The 10,406-nt window shown below is 54.0% G+C and overlaps 1 protein-coding gene across 1 annotated transcript; it reads left to right on the top strand.

Moving 5' to 3' along the window:
* The first annotated feature begins 49 nt into the window (after positions 1-49).
* Positions 50-9,721, top strand: PDAP1 (PDGFA associated protein 1). The gene is made up of 6 exons (XM_081555945.1): positions 50-111; positions 3,518-3,609; positions 4,862-4,972; positions 6,631-6,752; positions 7,717-7,868; positions 8,972-9,721. The coding sequence occupies exons 1-6, from the start codon at positions 99-101 to the stop codon at positions 9,028-9,030; spliced, it is 549 nt and encodes a 182-aa protein (XP_081412071.1). The 5' UTR covers positions 50-98; the 3' UTR covers positions 9,031-9,721.
* The last annotated feature ends 685 nt before the right edge of the window (positions 9,722-10,406 follow it).

Genomic DNA, 10,406 nt, shown 5'->3' with positions numbered 1-10,406 from the left:
CGGGGGGAGGAACTGGCCGGGCGGAAGAAGTCGAGCCCGATAAATTTCCGGTTCCGGTGTCAGCTCGAGGCGCCGCCGCCGCAGCCGCCGGAGCCGCGATGCCTAAAGGAGGTGAGGGGCGGGCGCGTGTCGCCCGCGGGCCTCGAGGAGCGGCCCGAGTCCTGCTCCCGCCGTCCAGTCAGCCCGCGGGCGCCTCAGAGAGCGACTCGGAGGGAGAACGTCCGCTCCGGCTGAGGGCCAGGCCTGGGCCTCCACGCCCAATTGTCCCGCTGGAGAAACTGAGGACGGCAGTAGTGGCCTCGAGCCATTCCCTCGGGGGTCTGAGGACATTTGGAGGCTCTGGGTCCTCGCCCACCCGGATGGCCTGTCTAGGGCGCGCTTCTCGCGGCCTGGGGGGCGGTCTGGAGTTTCCTACCGCTTTCAAGCTCGCCGGGGACTGAGTCACCGCGTCCCGAGCCAGAGCCGGGCCCGCTTGCCTCGCGCGTAAAACGTGGGCCTTCTCGGGCTCTGGGCGAGCTAGGTTTGTCAATTGCGACCTAGCTGGATGCTCTTGAGCCTGGCCGACCTAGCTTTGACTACCCTTTTCGGCGGCTAGACGTGGGCCTTTGAGCCAGCCGCATAACCCCTCTGTTTTTGCAAGTATAGGGGTATGATTGTATCTACCTCATAATACTGATGCGAGTCTTGAAGTAGGTAATCCACGTGGAGGGCGCTGGATGGTGCTGATAGTCCCTAAGTGTCCAGTAAGCATCATCTATTGTTACTCCTAAGACTTTGCCAGTTCCTTGGCCAAGAACGTAAAGAATCCGTGGCCTCGCCGGTACTTTTGTACACTGTCTTCCACCCTCTTCCCTCTAAGAGTCAAGAGTGCTCAACTTGAAGCCCAGCTGTGTCACTGTCTAGTCTTATGGCCTTGAACAAGTTGTTTAACTTCTCCCAGCCTGTTTTCCCCACCTGGAACACCTAGCTAATAACCCTTAGCCTAGAGAGTTGGGATCGGGGTGGTAAATATATAGAGCCCTTGCCGTGCCTGGCTACTCTTGGCGCAGAAGAGGTGTTCAGTTAGTATTGGTGTCTCCTGTGACATGTTGGTTAAGCTGTCTCAGCCCACAGGAAGATCTGCTTGGAGCTTTTTCAGGCCTAAATGACTTCCTGACTCTGCTCCCAGAGATGCTGGGGTTTTCAGAGCTGAATCTCTTTAAACCTAGTTTTCTAGTGGTTTATTCTGTGGTAGGAAGAGCTTTGTCTCCTCTGTCTCTCTCAGTCTTCTGTTGTGCAGAAGGAGGGGTATTAGGGGTACGGACCTGGGTTCAATCCCTGGGTTGGGAAGAGTCCCTGGAGAAGGGAAAAGCTACCCACTCATATTCTGGCCTGGAGAATTCCATGGACTGTGTAGTACATGGGGTCGCAAAGAGTCAGACACAACTGAGCTACTTTCACTTCTGGTGCCAGAATTCTAAGAGTCCCACTTAATAGGTGGTTTGAGCCAAGGTTGGCGGTTACAATTAGAAAATCCTAGATAGGGATACTTGTTTAAATGACTTGGCCTTTTGGCTTGTGAAAGCTTTATAGGCAGATAAAGTTTACATTTCTTGCTGGTGTTAATTTGCTTGAAAAGTAAGCGAGAACAAAGAGATGTAAAAGTGTAAAATTCTCCAAGAGCCAAGGACCAACTCATGTTTCTGTCATGAAACCTGTGAAACATTTTCAAAGGCGTGGAGAGCTTCTGGTAAAAGTTACTGTAGACCAAGTTAAGATCAGTGTCCCATAGCCAGACGTGCAGGATCAGAGCCTGTAGTAGTCAATTTTGAGCTGTTTCTATTCCTTAGAATATTAAAAGGGCAAGAAAAGATGTTGGGGTTTTGGATGGCAGACTTGATCTCTCACGATAGGACTTTGATGATCCTTGACTAAGACACCCCTGGGAATCCCAGGTAGTCATTAAAAATGGGTGGTGTGGTCTGTAGCAGCCCAATTATGGCTCTGCAGCTGCTGTCTAGGAAATTAGAGGAGGCTAGTATCTCTGCTACTGTCTCTGGAGTTCAGAGCAGCTCTGGCTGCCTCATTATAGATTCCCTGCTCTCAGTGAGAGAGTCATGAGAAACCAGGTGGGTTGCAGCTTCCAGGAGAGATGAAATGGATCCAGGCCACAGCCACCAGCATCCTCCAGAACCAGCTAAGGAGGTGCCACCCTGCCAAGAAACTGGCTGTTGGCTTTGTGTGTGTGCTCAGTCGTGTCCAACTCTTTGCAACCCCATGGACTGCAGCTTGCCAGGCTCCTCTCTCCATGGAATTTTCCAGGCAAGAATACTGGAGCAGGTTGTCATTTCCTCCTCCAGGGGATTTTCCTAATCCAGGGATCGAACCTGTGTCTCTTGTGTCTCCTTCATTGGCAGGTGGATTCTTTACCACTGAGCCACCTGGGAAGCCTGTGGCAGAGGTCAGTCTAGTGTCTTGGCTCAAGAGAGTCAGGCTATAAAATTGACTGATTTTCTGTGATGAACTTTAATTGCTAGTCACATTTTTAACTCTTAGAAGGTAGTCAGTTTTATTTTCAACTTTACCTTTGTTTGGCAGTTGTGTTTCTGCTCCGAGCACAGAAAGGTTTCTCCTATAGGTTTTAAGTTTTCTCTTTCTATCATAAATACCACTTAAATGATCAAGAAGTAGCTTATATTCCCTAAATTGTCATTGTGACCAGTAGCTTTGTTTTTTCTTTTCCCCCCACACCAGGTATTATTGGGAGGTGGGTGGGGGTGTGTGGGGGTGTAACATCTTACCAAAAAACTTGATTGAACTTTTTGGTCAACCCAATGTATATACATGCTAGAAGAGTAACAATTATAGCAAACTTTTTTGTAGTGCTCGTCTAGTGCCGAGCACTGTTGCAACATCTTCACATATGTTAACAAATCTGTCTTCACAACAGTCCTATGTGGTAGGGAAACTGAGGCTCAAAGATTAAGTACCTGACCAGAGTCACAAAGCTATTAAGTGGTAGAGCTGAGATTTGAACCCAGGGATTGGACCCCAACATTTGTGCTCTTCGCCACTCTGCTTTAGCCTCAAATCTCCTTATGTGTAAAATGTGACCAGCCATGATGTGCACCTTAGGTTTAATCTGGGGATCAAATGAGCCCATGGCTGTGACAGAGTGTTGCAAGTAAAGAGCACTATAGTGACAGCAGGGGTGAGGGTTCCCCCTCCTCGTGATTGCATCTGAGTCCGCTGTGTGTGGATAAAGGAACCAGGGGACTTAGCCGGGCACTCCCTGTGGTGCACCCCACCCAGATCCTCCCCTCAGGTCTCAGTGCTGCATCAGGTGATCATGTGTTGCCTCTTTTGTCCCTTTGAACAGGTGAGGGGGGAGGTACAGGTGGGTGGGTGGTCTTGGTGAGGGGCAAGGGAGGTCGGCAGCCTCTGCTGAGAGCACCTCAAGCAGAACACGGTCTGAAGTTCAGGGCACTCAAGGGAGCTGCTTTCCTGTTGCCTTCCTAAACTTCTGGTCCTTGTGCAGGGAGAAAGGGAGGCCACAAAGGCCGGGCCCGGCAGTACACAAGCCCTGAGGAGATCGATGCACAGCTCCAGGCTGAAAAGCAGAAGGCCAGGGTGAGTACGTGACTCTTCAGGCCACCCTAGTGGCCCGGGGAGGCACCCAGGGAGGCCGGGCAAGGAACACCCATCCTCTGGAAGAAGCCAACACCTGGGGTTTGGTTGGAGGGGGCAGGCGGCTGACAGGAGAGCGGGCCTTTGGTTGATCACTTAGAACATTGTTTTCTCAGCAGCCAGTGCCTGGGTGGGTCTCTCTGTTCCTGTGTTGTGAGGACTCTTCCTCGCCACGGCTCTGCACATTTGCAGCGCGGGCTGTCCGCACCCTCCTGTGTGGTCTAGCCTCCGCCAGCCCCACTGGGACTTGACACCGTGCCTTCCCACTCCCGCCGCTGACAAGAGTGCCATTCATGCTTAGCAACCCCTCCTGTGTGCTCCCCTCACTGGTACTCCCCACCCTGCCCCCTGCAGTCCAAGCTTAGGAGGTCGCTCTGTCCCTCGGTGCTTTTTCCAGCCCACTTTCAGGAAATACAGCATGTTTCCATCATTGGTGTCTGTGACCCTTCCACACCATTAGATCCTCACCTGGATGAGGGCCACAGGGAGCTGTCAGTGCAGATGACTGAAGTGTGACGTGTGAGGGAGAAGGGAGAAGCCGCGGTCGGGGAGGGTCTGGTGGAGCAGCCTGCAGCTGAGCAGGACCTTGGAGAATGTGTGGGCAAGAGCTAAGGGGAGGGATATGTTTACGGTTTTTGTAAGGGATGTTTCTAGTAGGGAGGCAGGAAGGGTAGAGGGAGGTGGCACAGCAGGGCATCTATGTGGGCAGGTTGGAGTGACTGACCCGCCACAGACTGTGGGAGTGGAAAGTGGGGGAGAGAGAAGGCTTGCCCGGGAAAACGAGTACAAATTGGCAGCTGTGTGTGGCAGCAGGGAGAGTGGGAGGGAAACCGAGCAGGACTATGGTTTCCATCCCCACAGCCAAGTCCTGTGCACTCTGGGAGACAAGCTGCTTACCAAGGCGGTTCCAGGTACCTGGGCTGATAAGAGGAGCAGAGCCTTATATGGCTGTGAGGGGTTGGTTGGACTGGGAAAGGCTTCTAGGCTGTGGAGCCAAGGGAATAGGCTGCCCATGACCCAGGTCCCCTATGGGGGCCAGCGTAGCAGAGTAGGACTCTTGTCATACTTGGTCCCAGCCTTCTGGGGGCTTAATTTCTCAAGGTTCACAATCTGGGGCAGGAGGGATGGTAGGATCATGGTCTTGGGAGTTGGGTTTGCATCTTTTGATTCCTCAGATTGTCCATTTCTGAAACAGGAAGAAGAGGAACAAGGAGAAGAAGGTGGAGATGGGGCTGCAGGTGACCCGAAAAAAGAGAAGAAATCCCTAGATTCTGATGAGAGCGAGGATGAAGAAGATGATTACCAGGTACTGAGTCTGATGGGGGCCTGGGTCCTGGATTCATCCATCCAACAAATGTTCATCAGTTGTTTCCCAGTCCCCGTGGTACATCCAGAGTCCTTACACTTAAGGGTTTGCATTGTAATAAGGAGATACAGACAACAAGGAAGTCCATGAACAGTATAATTTCAGGTAGCTAGAAGTATCATGAATAAGATCACCCATGATTAAGGATACATGATTGAGGACTGGGTGTGTGGTGAGAAGGTGACTTTTAAACTGAGATCTGAAAAACAAGGTGGAGCCAGTCACGTGAAAATTGTTTTGCTGAGTCGTCGAGGCAGCCAGGTTAGCAAGGGCAGTCTGGGGGTCGGAGCAACCTAGGCAGGTCCAGGGAACAGAGAGGCTAGTGGGGCTGTGACTTGGTGGGTAAGAAGTGGAGTTAGGAATGGAGGAGGAGAGGTTGGCAAGGCAGCACCTGTGCAGTTGTTGAAGGGGTTTTGGTGTAATCGTAGTAGGTAGTGGGCAGCTGGTAAAGTGGGATGTTGGGGGAGAGAGAGGACCAGTGTGTGTGTGCTTAGTCACTTCAGTCACGTTTGCCTCTTTTGTGACCCTGTGCACTGCGGCCTGCCAGGCTCCTCAGCCCATGGGATTCTCCAGGCAAGAAGGCTGGCCAGATTTGCTTTTTTCTACAGAGTCAGTTGCACGGTGTTGAGGGTAGAAGCCGAGAGCTGGTAGCAGGTATCCAGACAAATTGTAACTTGCCTTAAGGAGGTGGCAATAGCAGTGGAGAAAAGTAGGCAGATTGAAGCTGTGTTTTAGAAATGAACTCATTGGGATTTGTCGAGGGTTGGGGTGGTGGGGCTAAGGAGAGAGAGAAACAAGGCGTTGCTCGGGATTGTGGGGAGGAACGGGCTGAGCCTGCAGTTCTGTTTTAGACGAGTTAAACTTGGGATGTCAGGTATCTAGGTGAGGTATATACACGTACCGGCTGGGTAGAGGTGCCTGGAGCTCTGTCTGGTGCTCTGATGAACAGGCATTTGGAAGCTCTCTTCCCTGGTCTCTTAAAGAGAACAGCTGGATTGACAGGGCCTGAAACTGATCAAACCTGTTGTATCAAGCACTTGTGCTCTCACTTCTTTCTAAACTTTCCCTGGGCAGCTGGGAGGTGCAAGCTGCACGTGTGCCTCCCCAAACCTATAGACGTTGAGCTCGTTCCCAGGTCCCACTTCCCCGCAAGGAACTGCTCTGGGGACCCAGCAAGGCTAGCAGCCAGGCATGAGGTTCCATAGAAATGGCTTTCGGAGGCTGAGCTTGAAGTGAGCGAGTACCTCTCTGTGCTGAGAACTTGTGAATTGGGCTCAGGTTCCCATCTCTCGTCTACTTCCTGGTTGAAGTCAGGCATTTTATTTTATGTCTCTACTCTGCCGCCTGTGAAACCAGGATGACAGTCCCTGGTGGCCCGGACACGGCACAGGTGGATTCGGTCACCCGCACTCCCCCTGCATCTCCTGGGCTGGTGCAGACACGCCTGAGCGCTGTTCCCACCGTGAGGCTGGGCCCACTGTCACACAGCCTGGGGAGGAGCAGTTTGTTCTAGTCCAGGAGGGCTGTGGAGATGGGGGTGGCCCTTGGGCACTGCAGGACCAAGCTTCTCCAACGTCCAGCTTCTTGTCCTATCTTAGCAAAAGCGCAAAGGCGTGGAAGGGCTCATCGACATTGAGAACCCCAACCGGGTGGCACAGACAACCAAAAAGGTCACACAGCTGGACCTGGATGGGCCCAAGGAACTATCACGGAGAGAAAGGTAACTGCTGCTTCCGAGCCTGGGGCTGAGGCCCCAGCTTCTCTGCCCTCACTTCTGGGCCCTGAGGTCTCCAGTGGCTGGGTGGGGGCTCCAGTTACGGTGTTTATCTCTGTGTGATCTCATTCTCCAAGGACCCTTTAGAAGTTTCTCAGAAAAGAAAAAAAAAGGATTTTTTTCAGCAGTGGAAACATAGGGAAAATAGAACAGCAGATTCAGACCTGAGCGTTGCACTTGAAGTAATCCCTGGAGATGCGGATGGTCATGCTACAGCCCCTCCCTCAGGACACTCTGCACCAGGGTCACCTCCCTTATCTGGCCTGATCCGACCCTCCTGACCTGTGTCCGTCCCTGATGTCATGGCTGTGGGGTTGGGGGCCTGTGCTGATGAGCAGTGTGGAGAGACCCACCAGCTGCCCAGTCCTCTCGTCTCAGGGGAAAATGAGGCTGCAGAGAGCTCCTTTGTGGGCTGTGTGAGGCTCACACCTGAGGGCTGAAGTGCCCTACACACAGCTGGTCTCTGTTTTCATGACTGCCTGGTGACGTCTAGGGCCTCACAGGAGGTTGCAGGCTGCTAGGAAAAGCCACCCTGATTTCTCTCCTGATTGGGCTCTTCGATTTAAACCCACCTTGCTGTGCTGACACCATGAGAGCTGAAGAGGGTCTCTGTAAACCCCACAGAGAAGGCCCACCAGCTTGGGGTGTGACTGAAGGCTGCTCGAGACCCTCCCCCTCCATCAGCTGCCTTCTCACCACTGAGGACCCCCCACCCCCGAGGTAGCAGAGCGACAGACGGCCTTTGCTAACTTGCTTGTGAGTGTCCGTCAGGGAGGGGGCACTCGAGCCACAGCCCCTCCTCCACTTGGGCCCTGGGCCCGAGTGTTTGGCCTTGATTCTGGCTCCCACGTCCAGCGCAGCTGACAGTGGTGGGGAAGATGTCCCCTGTGACACCTCTTTACCCAAACAGAGAAGAAATTGAGAAGCAGAAAGCGAAAGAGCGTTACATGAAGATGCATTTAGCGGGGAAGACAGAGCAAGCCAAGGCCGACCTTGCCCGGCTGGCGATCATCCGAAAACAGCGGGAAGAGGCTGCCAGAAAGAAAGAAGAAGAGAGGAAAGGTAAGTCTTGAGCCACTGGTGTGGCAGCCTGAGCCTGGCTCTGGACGGAGCCAAGCCCTGTACTTCGATGTCTTGCTGTGAGGTGGGCTTGGGCCAGATTGCTCGGGAAGCCCACTGTGTGTCTGTGTCTGTGTCTGTGTGTGTCAGTGTGTGTGTCTGTGTATGTTTCTCACTGTCAGATGGAGGTGGGTGTTCCTGCCTGCCACCTCCCAGGATTCTGGAAGGGTCCAGCAGCAGCAGAGTTGGATGTGGGTTTGAATCTCAGCAGAGCACCATCCACAGCATTTGAGGGAGGCCTCAGAATGCACCTACTTTTGAGGCTAGAAGGTTCCACTGAGTCTCTGGTGCCTTGTATAGCCAGGAGACCTGCTTGGTGTCAACACTGGATGTCTGAGGGGCTTGGGAGGGTGTGGTGGGCTGGACTTCCCAGATGAAATCTGGCCCAGGTGTCCCTCTTCCCCATGCCTTCCTTCCAGTGGGGCCGAAGGTGGTAGGGTTCTTCCAGGCCAGGTTGGCTGTGAGGAATTGGTCTGGTTTAAAGGAGCGTTTGTCTCAGGACCTTCTGGCCTCATGCACTCCTTTCCCCATCTGTGGGGGAGTCTTGCTGTCCTGCATTCTAGAGGCCTAGAGATGCCCCAGGGCATTATCACCACGTTGGAGATAGCTGGTGATCTCAGCTGCCCACCAGTAGCTTGTTTCACAAACCCCAAGCAGGGAAGGACTTCGTGTGTGACTACTTGAATGTTGCTGATTTCAGACTTCAGAAGCCACAGGGAGAGGTTGGAATTACAGAGTTCTCCTGGGAGCAGGCTAAGAAGAGTTTGTTTGCCCAGTAGATTGCATGTTGGTGGGCCGTTGCGGAGGGGGGTAGCCACCCAAACTCAGCAAGAATGTCTGGACACATGGGTCCGGTGGCTTCCGTGGGAGGGCGTCAGGCCCTGCCCTTCTCCTTGGGTCTCTTCCTCATCTGCCAGCTGAGCCAGTTGCACGGACTGTTGTCTGAGGCCTTCTGGACCTAGATTTCGCTGATTCTGGGGTGTGCAGGGCTGTGTGTATGGAGGGGCAGTTTCATCTTGTTGTGACTCTCCCTTCCTGCTTCTCAGCAAAAGATGATGCGACCTTGTCAGGAAAACGAATGCAGTCACTCTCCCTGAACAAGTAGCACGGCCTGTGGGAGGAGAGACCAGGGAACTGGGCCGCGCTGCCAGGACCTCCGCTGCGTCTCACCTGCCCTGTGCCCTGGCGCCACTGCAGCAGCCCCTCGTGGCGAGGAGCCCCCCATGGCCTGGGACCTCCTCTTCTTGGCACGCAAATTGTTTGGGGGGATGGTGGGAGGGGGTTGGGGGAGGGAGCAGCTGCTATCTTTGAGACAGAAAGATGCAGGACAGCATTTCATATGTAACCATTCAAATGTTTTGGCTGTTTTTAGAATTCAGAACTCTTGTTGGGGGGTCCCTGGGAGGTGGGTTAAGAGGAGCTTTCTCCGTTTGTCTGGTAGATTGCGAGGCAGGGGGCGGTTGGGGCCGCAGTAGCTGCTGACAGGTTTGCAATGGCCTGTCTGCCCACCCCCTGGTCTGTGTTCCCTGGGTGCTCACTCAGAGGGGCTGGCAGCTGGCAGCCCGTGCCATGGGTCCCTGAGGGCCACTGCTTATCCCGGCCAGTCTCCTCTGCAGACGCCTCCCCCTGCCCTTCCCACCCCACTCCCTGCCCCCTACCCTGGCCAGGCCCCGGCCCGTTCGTAACCCTGCCCACGGATCATTTTGAGAAACCTGTTTACTGTGCAGCACCCAGGCACAACACGCTCCACAAATCCAACTTGTATATTTGGCAAATTAAACTTGACATTATCGTAATCCTGGTTCTGTGGTCGCTCTTGGGGGCCCCCATGCCTGAGCTGTTTTCACCCAGCAGGACCCGGTGTCCCTCTCGGCCCCACCCCTCGGGGTTCTGGTGCCACCAGTCCTGGGTACGGAGACTGGACCCTGGGCATCCGAGCTGGGAAAGATCTCAGGATACAGGAACCACCCGTCTCTTCTCCTTTAACCACCCAGGGACCTTAAGCCAGAGGGGCCAGGGACCTGCACGCAGTGTTGAGTCCTGTCTTCCTGGTGTGCCCCCTGGTGGTGACAGCTCCAGGATTTCAGAGCTGGGAGGAAGCGACCCAACACCCAGCACTGCTGCTTGGCCTTACCTCGTTATTACCTCGTTCGTGGTGGGTTACCTCGTTCGTGGTGGGTTCGTGGTGGGTGGTGGTTGGGAAACTCAGGCTTGGCTCAGTCACATGGGCACCTGAAGACTCCGCCACAGTGCCTGTTTTACATATGCAGCCAGCCCTCTGGAAGGGGCGCCACTTCCCAAACAGCAGCCTCCTGAGAGGTGAACAGGTGCCAGGCACAGGTTTGCTCAAGAATAATGGGGAGCTGGGGGCTTCCCAGGTGGCGCACTGGTAAAGAATCTGGTTGCCAAGGTGGGAGATGCCAGGGATGCAGGTCTGATCACTGGTTGGGGAAGAGCCTCTGGAGAAGAAAATAGCAGCCC

This window comes from Giraffa tippelskirchi, chromosome 13, assembly GCF_054371585.1.
Source record: "Giraffa tippelskirchi isolate mGirTip1 chromosome 13, T2T-mGirTip1v1.2.pri, whole genome shotgun sequence".
Lineage (NCBI taxonomy): Eukaryota > Metazoa > Chordata > Mammalia > Artiodactyla > Giraffidae > Giraffa > Giraffa tippelskirchi.
The sequence above is the reverse complement of the archived record's forward strand: the minus strand, read 5'-3'. Positions and strand labels throughout refer to the sequence as shown.

Bases quoted from the DNA above. Each gene is read 5' to 3' on its own strand.
- PDAP1 (XM_081555945.1), top strand. The intron at 3,610-4,861 runs GTGAGTACGTGA...TTTCTGAAACAG, and splicing joins CTGAAAAGCAGAAGGCCAGG to GAAGAAGAGGAACAAGGAGA. The intron at 7,869-8,971 runs GTAAGTCTTGAG...CCTGCTTCTCAG, and splicing joins GAAAGAAGAAGAGAGGAAAG to CAAAAGATGATGCGACCTTG.